General features: G+C 37.7%; 1 protein-coding gene across 1 annotated transcript; it reads left to right on the forward strand.

Moving 5' to 3' along the window:
• Positions 1-11,178: 11,178 nt before the first annotated feature.
• LOC128644147 (gastrula zinc finger protein XlCGF8.2DB-like) lies at positions 11,179-12,075 on the forward strand. The gene has a single exon (XM_053696856.1). The coding sequence runs from the start codon at positions 11,179-11,181 to the stop codon at positions 11,782-11,784; it is 606 nt and encodes a 201-aa protein (XP_053552831.1). The 3' UTR covers positions 11,785-12,075.
• Positions 12,076-24,471: the final 12,396 nt, after the last annotated feature.

Consider the following 24,471-nt stretch of genomic DNA (forward strand, 5'->3'; position numbering starts at 1 on the left):
ATGAGAAGAGGTGCAAAAAAAAAAAAAAAAAAAAAAATTTATATATGCACACAATATTAAAAATATATGTGTATAAAAAAAAAAAAGAAAATCCTCCAAAAATTAATACTACAAAAAAAAAATTATGTTATTTAATGAATCGAGATCTCTCATTATATTATAAATATTGTTATTTAGATTGATTATCAAGAAAGTTTTGGGCTGCTTCCGGGGTTTCAAAGATAAAGAAATTTAGTCCAGATTTAATTCTGAGCTTCGCAGGATACAATAATGAAAAATATCTTTTTTCGTGTACTAGTCGTGAACATAAAGGGGAAAATTGCCTCCTCTTGGTAGAAGTCTCTACAGAAAAGTCCTGGAAAATCAGAATCCTATTATCATTGAATTGAAGAGTTTGTTGTTTCCTAAAAGCTTGCATTATCTCCATCTTCCCCTGATAATTTAAAAACTTAGCAATAACTGGCCGCGGTTTCTTTGAGTTTTGTGCAGCAGCATCTTGTTCTTTGCCCAGCCTATGTATTCTTTCCACAAGGAAGAGAGATTTTTCTTGTTGTATCCCCAAAAGGGAGGGAAGGGTTACCTCTGCAAATCTCTTCAGATCCTGAGCTTTCAGGGATTCTGGTAGGCCAATCAAGCGTAAATTATTCTGCCTTGCTCTGTTTTCTCCTTGTCAGAGAGCCTTTGCTCTAATTCAGTTATCCTTTCTTGCTGGATTTTAAATTGCTCCATAATGATATCCAATCGTAGATGAATCTCTTCTATTTTTGGAATAATTAGTGCTGAGACCTGAGAGGCAATGTCCACAGCATCCACTGATTCCAATGCCTTATCCTCTGTAGCTAGTTTGTTTGGCGAAATCCAAGACTTATTCGTCTTTTTCTCTGAACTTTTCAGTTTTGGAGACATTTTTGGCTGTAAAAGATACTTATCCATCAGCTTAGGTACAAATTATTTCCTGTGTGCATATTCTGCCTGGCCTTCAATCGCTAGGTTTTTTATTCCTAGGATATATTATAGGATTGTTGTAGCTCTCTAGTTAAAGGTAATTTCCTTAACTTCTGGATAGATCCATTAATATGAAGGTTTTAAGTTAAAGATGTCCTCTGCATCAGCAGATAGCACCCTTCCTGTGCTTTCTTTTGAGCCAGCAGTTTTAATTTCTAGATACCACCTCACAGCAAGAAAAAGAATAGAGCCCAAAATTAAGGTTCAGTAGATTTCTTATTTAATTTGTATGACTACTAATAAGCTCCTCCTGGGGCTACTAATTAGTGTTCTCCTTATCTTCAAGTTTATATATTTTTTTTTATTGTGGAGAGAGGTTGGGATATTAGTTATTCCTCACTTATCTATGTTGTTGTTTTCAATTCTCATTTGATTACATATGATAGCAGGAAAAAAGATTGTAAGCCTATCAAGGCCTCCTACCTCTCTCCCGCGCCCTTCAAGAACCTCCGTGTTGCTTCTATATTCGGGGGTGAAGGTCTCAACCTGTGAGACACGTCCGCAGAGCCAGTTCAGATCTTAAACTCCTGGTCCCTGCTTACTGGTCGGGGTATGTGTGTGCTCCCCTAGGCCCTTCTTTTGTGCGAGGCTGCAACCTGTGGCAAATGAGGAACCACTCTCTTGTGCTTCAGTCTCTCACCGCCGGATCCGCCATGGCGGCATGTTGGATCTACCGCACCAAATGACCTTACTCCGGCTGTGGTGTTTCTCCCTGGATCTCAGCGGCATACGCGGCTTGTTAGCCGTTGTCCCGTCTCCACTCTCTCACACCAGGAGCGCAACTACGTTGCGTGTTGATGTCACCCACGCTACCCCATTCTATGGCAGCAGTGTTTATAACAATGTTTATAATGATGTTATACATAGTTGTGACCTCTGCTGCAGTGTCTGTATCATTCTATGGCAGCAGTGTTTATAACAATGTTTATAATGATGTTATACATAGTTGTGACCTCTGCTGCAGAGGGTCTGTATCATTCTATGGCAGCAGTGTTTATAACAATGTTTATAATGATGTTATACATAGTTGTGACCTCTGCTGCTGCAGAGGGTCTGTATCATTCTATGGCAGCAGTGTTTATAACAATGTTTATAATGATGTTATACATAGTTGTGACCTCTGCTGCTGCAGTGTCTGTATCATTCTATGGCAGCAGTGTTTATAACAATGTTTATAATGATGTTATACATAGTTGTGACCTCTGCTGCTGCAGTGTCTGTATCATTCTATGGCAGCAGTGTTTATAACAATGTTTATAATGATGTTATACATAGTTGTGACCTCTGCTGCTGCAGTGTCTGTATCATTCTATGGCAGCAGTGTTTATAACAATGTTTATAATGATGTTATACATAGTTGTGACCTCTGCTGCTGCAGTGTCTGTATCATTCTATGGCAGCAGTGTTTATAACAATGTATTACCTTGTTGCAAGCACTGATGACTAAAGGCTTGTGCACACTCCTGAGCTCACTCAGTTACTGTTTAACAAAGGATACCATGTGAACTAAACAAAATAAATAAAAGTACATTGTAAAGTTGCTTGAAATTGTCTGTCTGACTCCTAAACCTTTAGTTTACTTTACTAGCCCTTTAATTGATTGTGCAGTTACCACTAGACCACGGCTTTGTTTGCTTCCTGCACATCTTTACTACTAACTAGAGCTTTGTCTCATAAACTGCTTGATTTAATAGTTTGTGCAAATGTCACATGATCTGTGACTATCCTTAAAGGGACAACTGGTCAGAATTTAAATGCACATATATAACGTAAATATGTGCAATATACATGTATTGGCAAAAATGCTTCTAGTAACGTTATCACTGTTTTATTGTTTGCACGTGCATGTGAAGCATAGCTAGATATTCTCAGTGCACCAGCATTTTAAATAATGCAGCTGCTCAGGGCACTAGTGGGGTTTGAATCATGTCAGCAATGAACAAACTTAGTCATTACCAGATGGTACAAGCGCCTTAGATTCTCTGAGCAACTGCTGTGTTTAAAATGCTGGTGCACGGTGCATACTTAAATACACTTTTGAAACAGCTATAGCTTTTATTTGAAGCATTTTCAAATGTTGCCTTGGATGTCCCTTTAATTGCCATTACAAGCTTTCACTAATACTTATTTCTCATTCTGGTCTCTGATTGGCCAATTCCTTTAATGTTGCGCCTAAATAAATCCTTTTTGCCGCACTTGGTGCCTTTAGCCTGAACTAGAATCATTACAATCTGTTCCTATTTGCTTTGTCTGTTTTTCACTCAATATTTTCTTTTGTTGTAGTCATTTTTATAACTTAATAGACTCTGGGTAACGTTTATCCCACAGTCCTCAATTCCAATCTCCTGTGCAATGTTAAAGGGACAGTCAACACCAGACTTGTTGTTTTTAAAAAACAAAACTCTGCCAACCTTACTCACATTCCTCTTGCATCAAAAGCCACTTCCCCTTTCACTTGGGCACTTTAGAACTCTCGCTCTGTTTGCAACAAACTCACTTCTATACATGACCTCTTTATCTCCCACTCCCTCAACCTTCTGGCCCTAACAGAAACCTGGCTCTCTCCCCTAGACACAGCATCCACTGCTGCTCTGTCACATGGGGGTCTCCACTTCAGCCACACTCCTAGGTCTGGTAATGGACAAGGAGGTGGTGTAGGTATTTTACTTTCCTCTCGTTGCACCTTTCAACAAATACATCCCCTCTCTTCCCTCACATTTTCCTCATTCGAAACCCACATGATTCTCTTATACTCTCCTCTTTCTATACGTGTTGCAGTCATATACCGTCCTCCTGGCTCCTCAACTCAATTTCTAGATCACTTGGCTGCATGGCTACCTTATTTCCTTTCCTCAGACACCCCTTCCCTCATTCTTGGTGACTTCAACATCCCTCTTAACAATCCCACTGCCTCCTCTGCAAAACAACTTCTGCAACTTACTTCCTCTTTTGGTTTGTCACAATGGACTGATTCTCCCACTCACAAAGATGGTCACTCCCTTGACCTGATCGTTAGCTATCGATGCACCCTCTCAAACTTCAAAAACTCCCCCTTTCCTCTTTTCTGACCACCATCTCCTTACTTGCAACATATCATCCCTCCCTACAACTCTCCCTCCTTCTGCTCCTCACACCAAACTTCAGAGAAGCATTACGTCATTAGATCAACAACAGCTTTCGAATTCCCTCAAAGCTCTCCTCTCATCCTTCTCCCCCTTTTCATGCCCTGACCAATCTATCTGCCACTATAATTCCACCCTTACATCCGTCCTTGACAATCTCGCCCCTCTTACCATAGCTCGGAAATCAAACACTCATCCTCAGCCCTGGCATACTCCTCTGACACGATACCTACGCAGATGTTCCCGTACTGCTGAGCGGCACTGGAGAAAATCTAGGAGTTCAGCTGATTTTAAACATTACAAATTTATCTTGAACTCCTACTACTCTGCCCTTAATTTCCATAAGCAACACTACTTCTCTACTCTTATCTCTACTCTTTCTTCAAACCCAAAACATTTGTTCTCCACTTTCAATACTCTTCTCCGCCCTCCCCCACCTCCTAATACAACTTCTGTCAGCTCAAGACTTTGCCAACCACTTCAATAACAAAATCAACTCCATCAGAAATGAAATCGGCTCTCAACATAATTCCATTCTCTTCCCCCCCCTTCAAATGCTCTCAATCAACCACAACCCACATAACCTTAAACTTAGCTCATTCTCCCCTGTTACTGAGGAAGAAGTTTTGGCACTTATACTGCGCTCTCGCCTCACTACCTGTCCCCTTGAAACTATCCCCTCACAGCTACTCCCCTCCCTCTCTGCCACCCTTACTCCTATACTCGCACACACTTTCAACCTCTCCTTCAGCACCGGTATATTTCCCTCATCGCTGAAACATGCACTGGTCACATATATCCTCAAAACTTTCCCTTGATCCTACCTCCCCATCCAACTACCGCCCTATTTCCCTCCTCCCTCTTGCATCAAAGCTTCTCGAAAAACTAGCTTATGCATGCCTATCCCATTTCCTTACAATAAACTCCCTCCTTGACCCATTGCAATCTGGATTTCGTCCCCATCACTCCACAGAAACAGCAATTGTTAAGGTTACCATGACCTACTTACAGCAAAATCAAAAGGCCACTTCCCTCTGCTTATTCTCCTTGATCTGTCCGCAGCCTTTGACACTGTTGACCACCCTCTCTTGCTCCAAACCCTCCAATCCTTCGGCATATGTGACACAGCCCTCTCTTGGCTCTCTTCCTACCTGTCAAACCGTACCTTTTTTTTTTTTTTTTTTTTTTTTTTTTTTTAGTGTAGCCTCCTCTGCCCCATCACCACTTTCTGTCGGAGTACCGCAAGGCTCTGTCCTCAGTCCCCTTCTCTTCTCAATCTACACGTCATCACTAGGTTCCCTAATAAAGTCCCATGGTTTACAATATCATTTGTATGCCGATGACACCCAAATCTACTTCTCTGCACAAGACCTTTTTTCCTTCCTTGCTAACCCGTGTCCCTAACTGTCTTTCTCACATCTCCAACTGGATGTCCTCTCACTACCTCAAGCTAAATCTCTCCAAAACTGAGCTCCTTATTTTCCCCCCTTCTTCTAAACTCTCCACCCCCAATCTCTCTATAAATGTCGACAACTCCTTCATTACCCCTACCCCGCATGCCCGATGTCTCGGGGTCACATTTGACTCAGATCTTTCTTTCACTCCTCACATTCAGTCTTTGGCTAAAGCCTGCTGCTTCCATCTTAAAAAACATCTCTAAAAATAGACACTTCCTTACACAAGACACAACTAAGATTTTAATCCACTCTCTCATCCTCTCCCGCCTCGGTTACTGCAACTCTGTCTTCTCTGGTCTCGCCACCTACCGCCTAGCTCCTTTACAATCCTTACTGAATGCCTCTGCCAGACTCCTCTTCCTCACAAGTCACTCTTCATCTGCTGCACCTCTCTGCCAATCTCTTCACTGGCTTCCTCTAGGATCAAACACAAAATTCTCACTGACATACAAAGCCATCAACTGCACTGCTCCCCCTATATCTCAGACCTTGTCTCCAGATACTCTCCCTCCGGTCCCCTTCGCTCTGCTCAAGACCTCCTACCCTCCTCTCTTGTAACCTCATCACACTCCCGTTTACAGGACTTCTCCAGACTGGCTCCCATCTTGTGGAACTCTCTGCCTCACTCCACAAGACTCTCTAGTTTTAAAAGCTTCAAGTGCTCCCTAAAGACTCTACTGTTCAGGGGTGCATACAACCTACGCTAACCTTTCTTTATACCAGCTCCTCTCCTCCATTGCTATCCCCTGAACCCCCTTAGCATGTAAGCTTAAGAGTCCAGCTGTTTGTTGATCACCTTCTCAAGAGCTGACTACAACAGTGCAACTCTTGGCAGGGCCCTCTACCCATTTGATCCCTATAACTGTTTTGTTGTACTCCTCCTTTGTTAATAGCGTTGCGGAATCTGTTGGCGCTCTACAAATAACTAATAATAATAAATATATATATAGATATAGAGCGATATAAGTTAGGAGTCGGAAAATCAGTAAAATGATTTTTTTTTTTTTAAATAATCAAAACTGTACATTGTTAGAAAAACACTCCCAGATGGGCTATAGAAAATGTATAATCTACAAATCATTTATGCAAAAAAAAAATCTAGTGTACAATGTCCATTTTTATAACTATCTTCATATCAAGACCTCAATAAAACAAATAAAAATAGAATTTTAATATCTTGGTGATTTTTAGTGAGAAACAAGTTATTCAAAGGACAATTATCCAATGTTTACATATGTTTGAGAAAGTAAATACTTAAATCTGATCCTAAAGTTATCTGTATGCTGAGGGAGAGTCAGGAACTTCTAATTTATGATACCAGAAGACACAACAGAAACGGATCAATTAACATCTCTGACAGAAAAGTACTTTCATTGTATCCCAACAGGATAAATATCTGAGAGCACAGCTCTGAGCAGAAAAGGAATAGCCCAAGAAGGAACCAGAAGGATTCCATACATTTAGTGCTTCTGTAGCAATGGTAAGTTATACTGCAACCCACTCTACTCATTACATGTCCTGCTTTTAAAAAAAAAATATAGATTACTGCATATTTAAAACTTTGTATAATTGTATCTTTAACAATTGTATTATTTATTTGTAGAGCGCCAACAGATTCCGCAGCACTATGAACATAGGCGGAATACAAGGAAACATTTATACAGATCAAATGGGTTGAGTGCTCTGCCAAGAGTTGCACTGTTGTAGAAATTATCTGGAGACAAGGTCTGAGATATAGGGGGAGCAGTGCAGTTGAGGGCTTTGTATGTCAGAGAGACAAGTAGAGTAAATTTAAGTCCAGGATTAAACGCACCATTCTCAATCAATTGCATTGGAGGATTGTCCCATCAACCAAATTATTTAAGAGAGTAGCAAATTACTTTATCTGAAACCCTCCAACCTTTAATTATGCCTGTTGCATTTTCTTCACTTTAAAGGTTTTATTCCCTTAACCTATTGTCAGTATATTTATGAAAATCTTAGCAGTATTCTCTAAACAATGTGTAAATATATGGCAGGGAATATATTTCAATCTTCCTTTAAACTAAACCTGCAATCAAACATACATTTGCTAAGACAATAAAATTAATCTAAATATCTGAATTCTTTATTATTAGTAAATAACTATGAACATGTTGATACGTAAATATTTGTAATGATTATAATATAAGTCAATATTGTATGCGTTAAAACAAAAACTATTTAAAATATGCTATGCAAAGCTCATGCCAATTTACTTTAAAACCAATCTTTCATTCAGAGCTGCATTTAAAATATTACAATGAGACCTAAAATAGCAGTTACAAACATTCAGCAATATGATTTACAGTGCTAATTTAAGCAATAGTACAATATACACTTCTATTAAAAACATCAGAAATTGTATGTATTATTTATGTAAAGACCCAATTCTGAGTTATAACTCTACAGTTGTATAGATAAAACAATTTAGCATCAAGGATATGTATTTAACAATATACAGACTGAATATAAACTACAGCTATTATGCATATATCTGTGTTAAAATATTAATTGCAACCCTCTTTCTTTTTATATATATATATATATATATATATATACGTTACCAAAATAGATAGTTCAGTTACCAAGAATTCCTTGTTTCATCTCAGAAAATATATAAGTAAATTTTTGCAATCACTGAGAAAAAGGTAGATCAGCTTGTTTAGAATGAATGTATTTTGGACGCACAGCAGTGTATCATTCAAGTCAGCAAAATCTGTCCCATTCTTCTTCATGCATTCACTTAAATAACTTTTTCATTCATTGATGAAACCATGGGAGTGGCCCTACGAGATCTGACCATCCCATTGGTTAGGTGGGATGTCTATTTGGATTGACCCTTGGTCACCATGGAAACGCATCCTTTAAGCAGTTAAATCTCAACTGCTATACCGGTATCAGCCCTTCGGTGGTAGCAGATAGCATAAAACAAATTCATCCTTAACATTTCTAAAACATTTTTAGACAGTGCAATATTTCTTTAAACTATGTAATAGCTGCCATAATTTCTTGTATTAACCTTTCTCAGCATCAATCATAGATGGAGCAGCGTCTGATTAATTTCCTGATCGTTTTGATATGAAATATCAAATACATCTGGCATTATATTAAAATAATTTATATTTCATTTAGCCTAACAGAAAATTTATATCTCATAGTCATATCACATCAAAGTAACTTCCATATCTTCATCTCACTATATTTTAAAAGATGTATTTAAAACTTTATAAACATTTGTTTCACATTTATATGATATGACATTTCATTTCATTCAGGCATTCCATCTCTTTCTAAGTGCATAGATTGATGCTCATGATCAATGGTTGTCTGCAATAAAAATATAAATAATTATTAGAGATGATCCAAGCATTCATATGTCTATGGTCCATAAGTATTTATTTATATTCTTAAAAACACAGAGGCTAAGTAAGATCTTTTGTGTTTTCAAAACATATATATCATTTCTATGTATATCTGAATTTATTTCCTATATAAATATCCCATGCAGCAATTATCTATTTAATACAATGTGCTTAATTTCAATATATATATCATGAATCATTCTAAACATACATGGAAAACTGGCATTGTTCCCCTTGCAAAATGTATTTAATTTTATTTGTGTCACCTTCCCCCAAGATGGGGGTCTGCAGTACGTCTTCAAATAGAGATTCAGTGAGATAGAACTGTTGTTATCACACGTGTCAAATTCCAAAGGGGTCCTTGAACACATTCTTTTCTCACCTCACCAAATGTTCTGAAGTTATAAAACTCTGCATATATAGTCAAATGAATAGGGTCACTGAGCTATTACCTTTAGAAAAGAAATGTTTGTGTGTTTTACACTACAGGGGTCGTGCTTCAAAAGGCTCTGTTGATCGTCAATCCTGATGGACGTGTATTAGAAGCTGTGTTCAACAAACTCATGTTCAATTAATCCTGAGGTCTCATCTAACATATACAGTGTATAAAATATACATATATATATATATATATATATATATATATATATATATATATATATATATATATATATACATATATATGTACACATATGTAATATTCATCATAATATTCATATACTCTGACACTATTTTTTAATGATGTTCGTTTTTTTTAATTTTGCATTGGAACATAATGTATGTTCAGATAGTAGTAGGCTTGCAATACTTTAGAGGGCTGCAATTTAAATTGCCTGCTCTGATAGTTAAGTGGTTCCCATTTCCTGCTGCTAATCCCTCTTTGGTAACATTTCCTGTTACTTTGTGACAATCATATCAGCCATACTAACAAGCTAGAGTTTACTTGCTAGAGTATATAGGATTGATTCGGAATTGTTCTTTGTACATTTGTAAATATCTTAAAACATCTCTATTTTTTATTGTTGGTAAAATAAGGTTCACCTAAGAGCAGCTGCTGGTCTCACATTGCTGTGTTATTTATATTGGGGCTTATACTTCCTTGTTTTGCCGAGCTAATAAATGCAGGTATTCATGCAAATACAACTGGGTAAATATAGACTTTTTATTTTGTGTGTAGTCAGTGAAAATGGCCCTGGTAGGTGCATGCAGAGACAAACAAATTTAGTTGCCAATTTTGAAAACGTTAGTTTAGAAAGTAATTTTATTTTCATTTCATATTTTTCTTTCTTTGCACATTTTTACAAAATTAATTTCTCTAAGTGTTGGTACAAATTCAGTATCCTTCAACTTTTAATTAAACTAAAGTGTAAATGCAGTCAGTTCAAATGACAGTCAACTACTTAAGTTCATCACTGTATTGAATAGGTTAAAGGGACAGTCAAGTCCAAAAAAAAGTTCATGTTTTAAATAGGGCATGTCATTTTAAACAACTTTCCAATTTACTTTTATCTCCAATTTTGCTTTGTTCTCTTGGTATTCTTAGTTGAAAGCTAAACCTAGGAGGTTCATATGTTAATTGAAGGCCGCCTCTAAATGCATTTTGATAGTTTTTCACCACTAGGGGGCATTAGTTCACGTGTTTCATATAGATAACATTGAGCTCTTGCACGTGACTTTACCATGGAGACATCTGATTGGCTAAAATGCAAGTCTGTCAAAAGCACTGAAATGAGGGGGCAGTCTGGCATAGATACAAGGTAATTACAGAGGTAAAATGTGTATAATTATAACTGTGTTGGTTATGCAAAACTGGGGAATTGGTAATTAAGGGATTATCTATCTTTTAAAACAACAAAAATTCTGGTGTTGACTGTCCCTTCAATATAGTTTAAAATTTAAGTATTCATATATATTTGCTGAATTCTAATTTTAAAAAATAAAAATTAAACTGTGTACAAATAGTAGTGTATTTTACACAGGAAAGTGATTGGTTTAACATCTGTGTGTGTGTGTGTGGTGTGTGTTTTTTTTTTTTTAAACACCTGTTGTTAATACCCTTTTTTTTTTTTTTCTAGATAATACATTACAAAATTCCTAAACAGTCTGAAGCACAGTAAAGATTAGAGAGAGTCTGTGTAAAGCAAAAAAGCACTGAAAATATATAAACTGATTATATCCCTGCAATTTTTTCAAGTGAACTACTAAACCGTAATGAGTGACCCTATGTATAACAAATTATTCACTGCTAATACAAGCCACATAATGCGTACAGGAGAGAAACCATTCACTTGTACAGAGTGTAAAAAGGGTTTCACACTAAAGAGAGGTCTTGCACGTCACATAAGGAGTCATAAAGAGGAGAAATCTTATATATGTACAGAGTGTGGGAAAGGATTTGCACAACAATGTGATTTGCTACGTCATCTAAGGACTCACACAGGAGAGAAACCTTATATATGTTCAGAGTGTGGGAAAGATTTTGCAACACAAGGTAATCTACTACATCATCTAAGGATTCACACAGGAGAGAAACCTCATACTTGTACAGAGTGTGGGAAAGGATTTGGAAAACAAGGTCATTTGCTACATCATCTAAGAACTCACACAGGGGAGAAACCTTATACATGTACAGAGTGTGGAAAAGGTTTTACAGTACAGTCTAATTTATTACGTCATCTAAGGACACACACAGGAGAGAAACCTTATACATGTACAGATTGTGGGAGAAGATTTGCAAACAATGGAAATCTCCTAACTCACCAAAAGATTCACATAAGAAAAGGATTACAAAGAAATAAAAATATACTAGGTTTATAAAAAAAAAAATAGTGTTGATTTGCAGGCAGCTAGAGTCAGATGGCAAACAAAAGTTATAATATAAACTTGACTGCATTGTTTAGAAAATTTGCAGAAAATGAACAAAACTAATGATATTGACTGTTTGTTGAATGCCCATTTCATAATGTATCACTGGTCTGCTGGATGTAAATCCTGCACTGTATGCTTAGATATTGATATGAATAAAAACACATTGTACAATGATTTATTTCCTCTAATGAAACAAACCTATTTCAATTTTCATTTCATATCATGCCTCGTTTAATTTTGATCTTGAGGAAAATAGAAGAAACATTTTTTTTTTCTTTCTTTTAACTTTAGTGCCATCTTTCACTAAATTGTGTCTACAACTCTAATCTTTATTACTAGACTATACTAATTAAATTTATGATATTTTGCAATATTAGCAACTGAAATCTTAGCTGTTATACAAATAAAGGACTTGAGAGGCTAAAAATATTTGTATTTGCATGGTTTTAAAATTACTATCAAACTTTTTTTTTTTTTGTATTAATTTTTAATATTTGAAGACCTACTAATTGATTTCAAAGTTTTTGTTGATGTTTAATTTGCCTCAATAAAAATGACTAAAAAACAAAAACATTATAGGAACACACTTTTCAATTGGCTGGGCTCTTTTATTTCTGCTCAATCGTCTTGTTTGTGTAGCTTTTCTATAGATAATACTGGTATATTGATATTTTCAGTGTCGATTTTAAAATCCAAACACAGTTATTTCAAATGACAAAAGGGGCTATTTGTAAACCATTTAATACATTCAAGCAGATAAAATAGATAATATGAACACATTAAAGTTGATAAATTGTTACTATTTGTATAAGTTCACTGCTTATAAAAATCATATTTTCTTTCATGTAAGTGGCAAGAGTCCATGAACTAGCGACGTATGGATATACATTCCTACAAGGAGGGGGGCAAAGTTTCCCAAACCTCAAATGCCTATAAATACACCTCCCACCTCACTCATACCTCAGTTTTACAAACGTTGCCTCCTTGGAAGGTGGTGAAGCATGATGTGCTTGATTTCTTCTATGATAGGCGCTTCTAAGCATTTTGAAGTCCAGTTCCTCTCAGAGTACAGTGTTTGTCTGAGGATGTGAAGGGAGTATTGCCTGATGATACCATGTTTTCACCTATAGGAAAATCTATTCTAAGGCTCTCTGTAAATCGGTTGCAGAGATTCATCTGCTGCCTCCCTTTACAGATCAACATTATACTCCTCAACCATCCACCTATAGCAGACAGCTAAACCAGTACTGAAACATATCAGTAGAGATAATGGGTGTCTTCTGTTAAGTATATATATATTTATTTTTTTTTTTTTTTTTTTTATTCACTCTCAGCTATGTTTGGCACTTTATATTATAAAGTGTTTAATATTTATTGCAGAGTTTTGCCTTGAGTCAGGTCTGTGTATTTCCCTTTGCAGTCTAACAGTTTCAGCAAGGAAATTATGTTTATAGGAGATTTTGTGTATTTTTATCCTACCTGGGGTTCCAGTTAGTTGTAACTTGGAGTCTGTTTTTCAAAATTTTCATGGGCTAACTAGGCTCGCGATGACGCAAAATGCAACTTTTTGTTGCGTAATTTTTTGCGCAAAGTCGCCTCTTTATTGACGCAATTTATTTTGGCACAAAGTTGCGCCATTTTATTTTGTTAGCTTTGCCGCCAAATTTTTTTTTTTTGCTCTACAGTTACGTAATCTTTGCGTCATTTTTGGCGCCAAAAAATTTGTTTTAAAGTCTCTCCCTCTTTTACTCGTTGCTATGATGTTTGCTAGAGCTTTTTTATTTATTTTGAATTTTATCATAAGCTATTTTTTTTTCCCATTCCTGAAACTTATTTTGAGCAAATTGGATATTTCTTTCATGTAATTGGCAAGAGTCCATGAGCTAGTGATGTATGGGATATACATTCCTACCAGGAGGGGAAAAGTTTCCCAAACCTCAAAATGCCTATAAATACACCCCCCACCACACCCACAATTCAGTTTTACAAACTTTGCCTCCTATGGAGGTGGTGAAGTAAGTTTGTGCTAGATTTCTACGTTGATATGCGCTTCTCAGCATGCTGAAGCCCGGTTCCTCTCAGAGTGCAGTGAATGACAGAGGGATGTGAAGGGAGTATTACCAATTGAATACAATGGTCATCCTAACGGGGATCTATTTCATAGGTTCTCTGTTATTGGTCGTAGAGATTCATCTCCTACCTCCCTTTTCAGATCGATGATATATTCTTATATACCATTACCTCTACTGATTCTCGTTTCAGTACTGGTTTGGCTATCTACTTTATGTAGATGAGTGTCTTTTGGTAAGTGTGGTGTGTTTTTTTTTAATTTATTTATGACACTCTCAGTCAGCTATGGTTTGGCACTTTATATGTAAAGTTCTAAATATGTTTTATACTTATATTTGCCATGATTCAGGTTAATCAGTATATTTCCTTCTTACAGACTGTCAGTTTCATTTTTGGGAAATGCATATGAAAAGATTATTTCTTACCTGAAAATTTTTCAAATTGACTTTCTTTTCTAAATTGCGGGCTGTTAGGCTCGCGGGAGCGCAAAATGCTATAATTTATTGCGTCATTTTTGGCGTGAGACTTTTTTGCCGCGAGAATTAAGTTTGTTGACGCTGAGAGTTTTCACGTAGTTGCGTCATCTATGACGCTCGTGTTTGCTGCAGACTTTTTTGGCGCCAAAAAATATTTTGTCAGTTGTGGGCATCATACTTGGCGCCAGATTTTGACATTATTTAAGTCTATTTCTTTTTGCTTCTGGTTTCCAGAGGCTTATTCTGTTTGCATTTTTTCCCATTCCTGAAACTGTCATATAAGGAAATTGATCATTTTGCTTTATATGTTGTTTTTTCTATTACATATTGCAAGATGTCTCAATCTGACCCTGTCTCAGAATCTACTTCTGGAATGCTTCTGCCTGATGTCGGTTCTACCAAAGCTAAGTGCATTTGTTGTAAACTTGTGGTAACTGTTCCTCCGGCTGTAGTTTGTGTTAGTTGTCATGATAAACTTTCAAAAGCAGACAATATGTCCATTAGTAGTAATCCATTACCTGTTGTTGTTCCTTCAACATCTAATGTTCAGGATATTCCTGTTAATGTGAGAGAATTTGTTTCGAATTCTATTCAGAAGGCCCTGTCTATTATACCACCTTCTAATAAATGTAAAAGGTCTTTTAAAGCATCTCATAAATTCGATGAATTTTTAAATGACCGACAGTATTCTGATTTATCTATCTCTGATGAGGATCTATCTGGTTCAGAAGATTCTGCCTCAGATATAGACACTGACAAAACTTCATATTTATTTAAAATGGAGTTTATTCGTTCTTTATTAAAAGAGGTGTTGATTGCATTAGATATGGAGGAGTCTAGTCCTCTTGATATTAAAACCAGTAAACGTTTAAATTCGGTTTTTAAACCTCATGTAGTTATTCCAGAGGTTTTTCCAGTTCCTGATGCTATTTCAGATGTAATTTCTAGGGAATGGAATAGTCTGGGTACTTCATTTACTCCTTCTCCAAGGTTTAAGAAGTTGTACCCTTTGCCGACTGATAGATTGGAGTTTTGGGAAAAGATCCCCAAAGTTGATGGGGCTATCTCTACTCTTGCAAAGCGTACTACTATTCCTACGGCAGATAGTACTTCTTTTAAAGATCCTTTAGATAGGAAGCTTGAATCTTATCTAAGGAAGGCTTATTTATGTTCAGGTCATCTTCTTAGGCCTGCTATTTCTTTGGCTGATGTTGCTGCGGCTTCAACCTTTTGGTTGGAAACTTTAGCGCAACAAGTACCAGATCCTAATGTGTGTAGCATTGTTAAGCTAATTCAACATGCTAATTTCATTTGTGATGCCATTTTTGATATCATTAGAATTGATGTCAGGTATATGTCTTTAGCTATTTTAGCTAGAAGAGCTTTATGGCTTAAATCTTGGAATGCGGATATGACTTCAACGTTGCTATCTCTTTCTTGCCAATGTAATAGATTTCTTTCCAAGGTAATAAATTATTTGGTTTTCAATTGGATTCTATTATTTCAACTGTCACTGGGGGGAAGGGAGCCTTTTTGCCTCAGGATAAAAAATCTAAGGGTAAATTTAGGGCTGCTAACCGTTTTCGTTCCTTTCGTCAGAATAAGGAACAGAAACCTGACCCTTCCCCTAAAGGAACGGTTTCCAATTGGAAGCCTTCTCCAGTCTGGAATAAATCCAAGCCTTTTAGAAAAACAAAATCAGCCCCCAAGTCCGCATAAAGGTGCGGCCCTCATTCCAGCACAGCTGGTAGGGGGCAGACTAAGATTTTTCAAAGATGTTTGGATCAATTCAATCCAAAATCATTGGATCCAGAACATTGTTTCTCAAGGGTACAGAATAGGTTTCAAGGTAAGACCGCCTGTGAGAAGTTTCTTTCTCTCACGCATTCCAGTGAACCCAGTAAAGGCTCAGGCTTTCCTGAAGTGTGTTTCAGACCTGGAGTCATCCGGGGTAATTGTGCCAGTTCCCTTTCCGGAACGGGGTCTGGGGTTTTATTCAAATCTGTTCATTGTTCCAAAGAAAATTCTTTCAGACCAGTTCTGGATCTAAAATTTTTGAATCGTTATGTAAGAATCAAAAACAGGAGAAAATGACAGCGCTACACTGAATCAGGTGGGGCACCAGTAGAACTTCCCCTTTAAAAAAATGATCAAAAAGTAAAAACGGGGTGTATCTAATATCTGTTTCTCAGAAGACACACAACCACTCCCCTATAGTATAAACATATGGGACATAAATACAATCACCGACGTACACAACAGATATGTGAAAATACAACAGTCCCAAAATAAAACAGTCCCAAAACCGTAGCTGGTTTAAGTCACACAAAAAGCATATAGACTGATTGTAGCAGGATTGGTGTGTTAACTTAGCTGAACCAGATGGAGGCAAAGTTTGTTCAGTAAATGTGCATACACGGCAAATCCGACGTGGTAATGTCCAGTTGGTCTGATGGAATATATGCTGAAGGATCCTTACAGGAGCAGCTGATGAATCACGGAACTCCAGCTATGTGTATCCCGTTGCAGCAAGCTGTATAAGAAATGACAAGAAGAAAACAGCGCATCCACGAATCACAGCAGCGTTTATTCAGGTAAATGACACACACAGAAAATTGCACACTTACAAGATGACAGTAATGTATGAGCGGTAATGCCCTCTGGCTAGTTGTCTTTCGCCTGTAGCAAATCTCAGCGGGAACACCTCAGACGCCGACCAGCAGTACCAAGAGACCCACTTCCTGTCACATACAAGCTTGTATTTTCATATACCCCTGAAGAAGTCTGCCCGTGTGCAGAGGAAACGCGTAGGGTAACTAACTCCTACCATCAAAGTGTTTAGGACTGCTGCTCTTTTGAGTTTCTCTTTGGCACCTGCCGTATGTGACAGGAAGTGGGTCTCTTGGTACTGCTGGTCGGCGTCTGAGGTGTTCCCGCTGAGATTTGCTACAGGCGAAAGACAACTAGCCAGAGGGCATTACCGCTCATACATTACTGTCATCTTGTAAGTGTGCAATTTTCTGTGTGTGTCATTTACCTGAATAAACGCTGCTGTGATTCGTGGATGCGCTGTTTTCTTCTTGTCAATTCGTTATGTAAGAATACCAACATTCAAAATGGTGACTATAAGGACTATTCTGCCTTTTGTTCAGCAAGGGCATTATAAGTCCACAATAGACTTACAGGATGCATATCTTCATATTCCGATTCATCCAGATCACTCACTATCAGTTCCTGAGATTCTCTTTTCTAGACAAGCATTACCAATTTGTTGCTCTTCCTTTTGGCCTAGCAACAGCTCCAAGGATCTTTTCAAAGGTTCTCGGTGCCCTTCTCTCTGTAATCAGAGAACGGGGTATTGCGGTGTTTCCTTATTTGCACGATATCTTGGTACTTGCTCAGTCTTTACATTCTGCAGAATCTCACACGAATCAACTAGTGTTTCTTCAAAGACATGGTTGGAGGATCAATTTACCAAAAAGTTCCTTGATTCCTCAGACAAGGGTAACCTTTTTAGGATTCAAAATAGATTCAGTATCCATGACTTTTGTCTCTATCAGACAAAAGACGTCTGAAATTGGTTTCAGCTTGTCTGAACCTTCAGTCTCAGTCATTCCTTTCAGTAGCTATGTGCATGGAGGTTTTAGGTCTCATGACTGCAGCATCGGACGCGATCCCCTTTGTTTGTTTTCATTTGAGACCTCTTCAGCTTTGTATGCTGAGCCAATGGTGCAGGGATTATACAAAGATATTACAATTAATATCCTTAAATCCCTATATTCGACTATCTCTGACTTGGTGGTTAGATCACCATCGTTTAGTTCAGGGGGCCTCTTTTGTTCGTCCAACCTGGACTGTGATTTCAACAGATGCAAGTATTTCAGGTTGGGGAGCTGTCTGGGGATCTCTGACAGCGCAGGGGGTTTTGAAATCTCAAGAGGCGAGATTACCAATCAATATTTTGGAACTCTGTGTGATTCTCGGAGCTCTTCAGTTTTGGCCTCTTCTGAAGAGAGAACTGTTTATTTGTTTTCAGACAGACAATGTCACAACCGTGGTGTATGTCAATCATCAAGCTATGAAAGAAGTATCTCGGATACTTGCATGGGCGGAATCCAGCTCCTATCTAATCTCTGTGGTCCATATCCCAGGTATAGACAATTGGGAAGCGGATTATCTCAGGCGCCAGACTTTACATCCGGGAGAATGGTCTCTTCACCCAGATGTGTTTCTTCAGATTGTTCAGATGTGGGGGCTTCCAGAAATAGATCTTATGGCTTCTCATCTAAACGGAAAACTTCCCAGGTATCTGTCCAGGGATCCTCAGGCAGAAGCAGTGGATGCGTTGTCACTTCCTTGGAATTATCAACCTGCTTATGTCTTTCCGCCTCTAGCTCTTCTTCTTCCAAGAGTGATTTCCAAAATCATAATGGAGCATTCATTTGTACTGCTGGTGGCTCCAGCATGGCCACACAGGTTTTGGTATGCGGATCTTGTTCAGATGTCCAGTTGCCAACCTTGGCAACTTCCGTTAAGACCAGACCTTCTATCTCAAGGTCCATTTTTCCATCAGGATCTCAAATCATTAAATTTGAAGGTATGGAAATTGAACGCCTAGTGCTTAGTAATAGAGGTTTCTCTGACTCAGTGATTAATACTATGTTGCAGGCTCGCAAATCTGTGTCTAGAAAGATTTATTGGAAGACTTACATTTCATGGTGTTCTTCTCATAAATTCTCTTGGCATTCTTTTAGAATTCCTAGAATTTTACAGTTTCTTCAGGATGGTTTGGATAAGGGTTTGTCTGCAAGTTCCTTGAAAGGACAAATCTCTGCTCTTTCTGTTCTGTTTCACATAAAAATTGCTAATCTTCCTGATATTCATTATTTTGTACAGGCTTTGGTTTGTATCAAGCCTGTCATTAAGCCAATTTCTCCTCCTTGGAGTCTTAATTTGGTTTTGAGAGCTTTACAGGCTCCTCCGTTTGAGCCTATGCATTCTCTGGACATTAAATTACTTTCTTGGAAAGTATTGTTCCTTTTGGCCATCTCTTCTGCTAGAAGAGTTTCTGAATTATCTGCTCTTTCTTGTGAGTCTCCTTTTCTGATTTTTCATCAGGATAAGGCGGACTTCATTTAAATTTTACCTAAAGTTGTGAATTCCAACAACATTAGTAGAGAAATTATTGTCCCTTTGTTGTGTCCTAATCCTAAGAATTCTTTGGAAAGATCTTTACATTCTTTGGATGTGGTAAGAGCTTTGAAATATTATGTTGAAGCTACTAAAGATTTCAGAAAGACTTCTAGTCTATTTGTTATCTTTTCTGGTTCTAGGAAAGGTCAGAAGGCTTCTGCCATTTCTTTGGCGTCTTGGTTAAACCTTTTGATACATCATGCTTATTTGGAGTCGGGTAAATCCCCGCCTCAGAGGATTACAGCTCATTCTACTAGGTCAGTTTCTACCTCCTGGGCTTTTAAGAATGAAGCTTCTGTTGATCAGATTTGCAAAGCAGCAACTTGGTCTTCTTTGCATACTTTTACTAAATTCTACCATTTTGATGTTTTCTCTTCTTCTAAAGCAGTTTTTGGTAGAAAAGTACTTCAGGCAGCTGTTTCAGTTTGATTCTTCTGCTTATAATTTCAGTTTTTTTTCATTATAAAGATTAAAACTTTTGATTTGGGTTGTGGATTCTTTTTTTTAGCGGAATTGGCTGTCTTTATTTTTATCCCTCCCTCTCTAGTGACTCTTGTGTGGAGTTCCACATCTTGGGTATTTGCTATCCCATACGTCACTAGCTCATGGACTCTTGCTAATTACATCAAAGAAAACATAATTTATGTAAGAATTTACCTGATAAATGCATTTCTTTTATATTGGCAAGAGTCCATGAGGCCCACCCTTTTTTGTGGTGGTTATGATTTTTTTTGTATAAAGCACAATTATTTCCAAATTCCTTTGTTGATGCTTTCTACTCCTTTCTTTATCACCCCACTTCTTGGCTATTTGTTAAACTGAATTGTGGGTGTGGTGAGGGGTGTATTTATAGGCATTTTGAGGTTTGGGAAACTTTGCCCCTCCTGGTAGGAATGTATATCCCATACGTCACTAGCTCATGGACTCATGCCAATATGAAAGAAATGAATTTATCAAGTAAGTTCTTACATGAATTGTTTTATGTAAGAATTTACCTGATAAAAACTCCAAATAAGCTTGATGAATCAAAAGTTTCAACCAAGGAAATAGCAGAAGCCTTCTGACCTTTCCTAGGACCAGAAAATAAAACAAATAGACTGGAAGTCTTCCTAAAATCTTTAGTAGCTTCCACATAATATTTCAAAGTTCTTACCACATCCAAAGAATGTAAGGATCTTTCCAAAGAATTCTTAGGATTAGGACATAAGGAAGGGACAACAATTTCTCTATTAATGTTGTTAGAATTCACAACCTTAGGTAAAAATTGAAAAGAAGTCTGCAAAAATGCCTTATCCTGATGAAAAATCAGAAAAGGAGACTCACAAGAAAGAGAGCAGATAGCTCAGAAACTCTTCTAGCAGAAGAGATGGCCAAAAGGAACAACACTTTCCAAGAAAGTAGTTTAATGTCCAAAGAATGCATAGGCTCAAATGGAGGAGCCTGTAAAGCCTTCAGAACCAAATTAAGACTCCAAGGAGGAGAAATTGATTTAATGACAGGCTTAACACGAACTAAAGCCTGTACAAAACAGTGAATATCAGGAAGTATATCAATCTTTCTGTGAAATAAAACAGAAAGAGCGGAGATTTGTCCTTTCAAGGAACTTGCAGACAAACCCTTATCCAAACCATCCTGAAGAAACTGTAAAATTTTAGGAATTCTAAAAGAATGCAAAGATAATTTGAGAAGAACACCATGAAATGTAAGTCTTCCAAACTCTATAATAAATCTTTCTAGAGACAGATTTACGAGCTTGTAACATAGTATTAATCACTGAGTCAGAGAAACCTAAGCGTTCAATTTCCATACCTTCAAATTTAATGATTTGCGATCCTGATGGAAAAACGGACCTTGAGATAGTAGGTCTGGCTGTAACGGAAGTGGCCAAGGCGGGCAACTGGACATCCGAACCAGATCCGCATACCAAAACATGTGTGGCCATGCTGGAGCCACCAGCAACACAAATGATTGTTCCATGATGATTTTGGAGATCACTCTTGGAAGGAGAACTAGAGGCTGGAAAATGTAAGCAGGATGATAACACCAAGGAAGTGTCAGCGCATCCACTGCTTCTGCCTGAACATCCCTGGACCTGGACAGGTATCTGGGAAGTTTCTTGTTTAGATGAGAGGCCATGAGATCTATCTCTGGAAGACCCCACATCTGAACAATCTGAGAAAATACATCTGGATGGAGAGACCACTCCCCTGGATGTAAAGTCTGGCGGCTGATATAATCCGCCTCCCAATTGTCTACACCTGGGATATGCACACAGAGATTAGACAGGAGCTGGATTCCGCCCAAGCAAGTATCCGAGATACTAATTTCATAGCTTGGGGACTGCGAGTCCCACCCTGATGATAGACAATATCACAACAGTGGCATATGTCAGTCTGAAAACAAATTAATGGTTCTCTCTTTAACAGAGGCCAAAACTGAAGAGCTCTGAAAATTGCACGGAGTTCTAAAATATTTATTGGTAATCTTGGCTCTTGAGATTTCCAAACCCCTTGTGCTTTCAGAGATCCCCAAACAGCTCCCCAACCTGAAAGACTCGCATCTGTTGTGATCACAGTCCAGGTTGGCCGAACAAAAGAAGCCCCTTGAACCAAACGATGGTGATCTATCCACCACGTCAGAGTGTCGTACATTGGGATTTAAGGATATTAATTGTGATATCTTTGTATAATCCCTGCACCATTGGTTCAGCATACAAAGCTGTAGAGGTCTCATGTGAAAACAAGCAAAGGGGATCGCGTCCGATGCTGCAGTCATGAGACCTAAAACTTACATGCACATAGCCGCTGAAGGGAATAACTGAGACTGAAGGTGCCGGCAGGCTCCAACCAATTTTAAATGTCTCTTGTCTGTTAGAGACAGAGTTATGGACACTGAATCTATCTAGAAGCCTAAAAAGGTGACCCTTGTCTGAGGAATCAAGAAACTTTTTCGTAAATTGATCCTCCAACCGAAGAAACAACACTAGTTGATTTGTGTGAGATTCTGCAGTACGTAAAGACTGAGCTAGTACCAAGATATCGTCCAAATAAGGAAACGCCGCAATACCCTGTTCTCTGATTACAGAGAGTAGGGCACCCAGAACCTTTCAAAAGATTCTTGGAGCTATTGCTAGGCCAAATGGAAGAGCAACAAATTGGTAATGCTTGTTTAGAAAAGAGAATCTCAGAAACTGATAATGCTCTGGATAAATCGGAATATGAAGGTTTGCATCCTGCAAGTCTATTGTGGACATATAATGTCCTCGCTGAACAAAAGGCAGAATAGTCCTTATAGTCACCATCTTGAAAGTTGGTACTCTTACATAACGATTCAAAATTTTCAGATCCAGAACTGGTCTGAATAAATTTTCCTTTTTTGGGACAATGAATAGATTTGAATAAAACCCAAAACTTTGTTCCTGAAAAGGAACTGGCATGATTACCCCTAAAGACTCCAGGTCTGAAACACACTTCAGGAAAGCCTGAGCTTTTACTGGATTTGCTGGGATATGTGAGAGAAAACATCTTCTCACAGGGAGGTCTTACTCTGAATCCTATTCGATACCCTTGAGAGACAATGATCTGAATCCATTGATTTTGGACAGATTTTATCCAAATATCCTTGAAAAACCTTAATCTGCCCCCTACCAGCTGAGCTGGAATGAGGGCCGCACCTTCATGTGGACTTAGGGGCTGACTTTGGTTTCCTAAATGGCTTGGATTTATTCCAATTTGCGGAAGGCTTCCAATTGGAAGCAGATTCCATGGGGGGAGGATTGAGTTTTTGTTCCTTATTCTGACGAAAGGAACGAAAACGGTTAGAAGCCTTAGATTTACCCTTGGAGTTTTTCTGCCTCAGGATAAAAAACCTCTTTCCCCCAGTGACAGTTGAAATAATAGAATCCAACTGAGAACCAAATAAATTATTACCTTGGAAAGAAAGAGATAGTAATCTAGATTTAGATGTCATATCAGCATTCCAAGATTTAAGCCACAAAGCTCTTCTAGCTAATATAGCTAAAGACATGGATCTAACATCAATTTTGATAATATCAAAAATGGCATCACAAATAAAATGATTAGCATATTGCAGTAAACAAATAATGCTAGATAAGTCAGAATCCAATTCCTGTTGCGCTAAATTCTCCAACCAGTAAGTTGATGCAGCCGCAACATCAGCCAAAGAAATTGCAGGTCTGAGAAGATGACCTTAATATAAATAGGCCTTCCTTAGATAAGATTCAAGCTTCCTATCTAAAGGATCCTTAAAGGAAGTACTATCTTCCAGAGGAATAGTGGTACGTTTAGCAAGAGTAGAAATAGCCCCATCAACTTTGGGGATTTTTTCCCAACACTCTATAGATTTTGCTGGTAAAGGATACCATTTTTTTAAACCTTGAAGAAGGAATAAAAGAAGTACCTGGCTTATTCCATTCCTTAGAAATCATATCAGAAATAGCCTTAGGAATAGGAAAAAACCCTGGAGAAACCACAGGAGGTTTAAAAACAGCATTTAAACATTTATTAGACTGAACGTCAAGAGGACTGGTTACCTCAATATCCAAAGTAATTAACACTTCTTTTAATAAAGAACGCATATACTCTATTTTAAATAAATAAGTAGATTTGTCAGTGTCAATGTCTGAGGAAGGATCTTCTGTATCAGATAGATCCTCATCAGAAGAGGATAAATTAATAGGTTGTTGGTCATTTGAAATTTCATCAACTAAATGAAAGACCTTTTACGTTTATTAGAAGGTGGAAATGCAGACAAAGCCTTCAGGATAGAATCAGAAACAAATTCTTTAAAATTTACAGGTATATCATGCACATTAGAAGTTGAAGGAACTGCAACTGGCAATGTACTATTACTGATGGATACACTATCTGCATGTTAA

This window comes from Bombina bombina, unplaced genomic scaffold (genome assembly GCF_027579735.1).
Source record: "Bombina bombina isolate aBomBom1 unplaced genomic scaffold, aBomBom1.pri scaffold_567, whole genome shotgun sequence".
NCBI classification, from domain to species: domain Eukaryota; kingdom Metazoa; phylum Chordata; class Amphibia; order Anura; family Bombinatoridae; genus Bombina; species Bombina bombina.

Coding starts and splice junctions, on each gene's coding strand:
- LOC128644147 (XM_053696856.1), top strand. CDS start 11,179: ATGAGTGACCCTATGTATAACAAATTATTCACTGCTAATACAAGCCAC.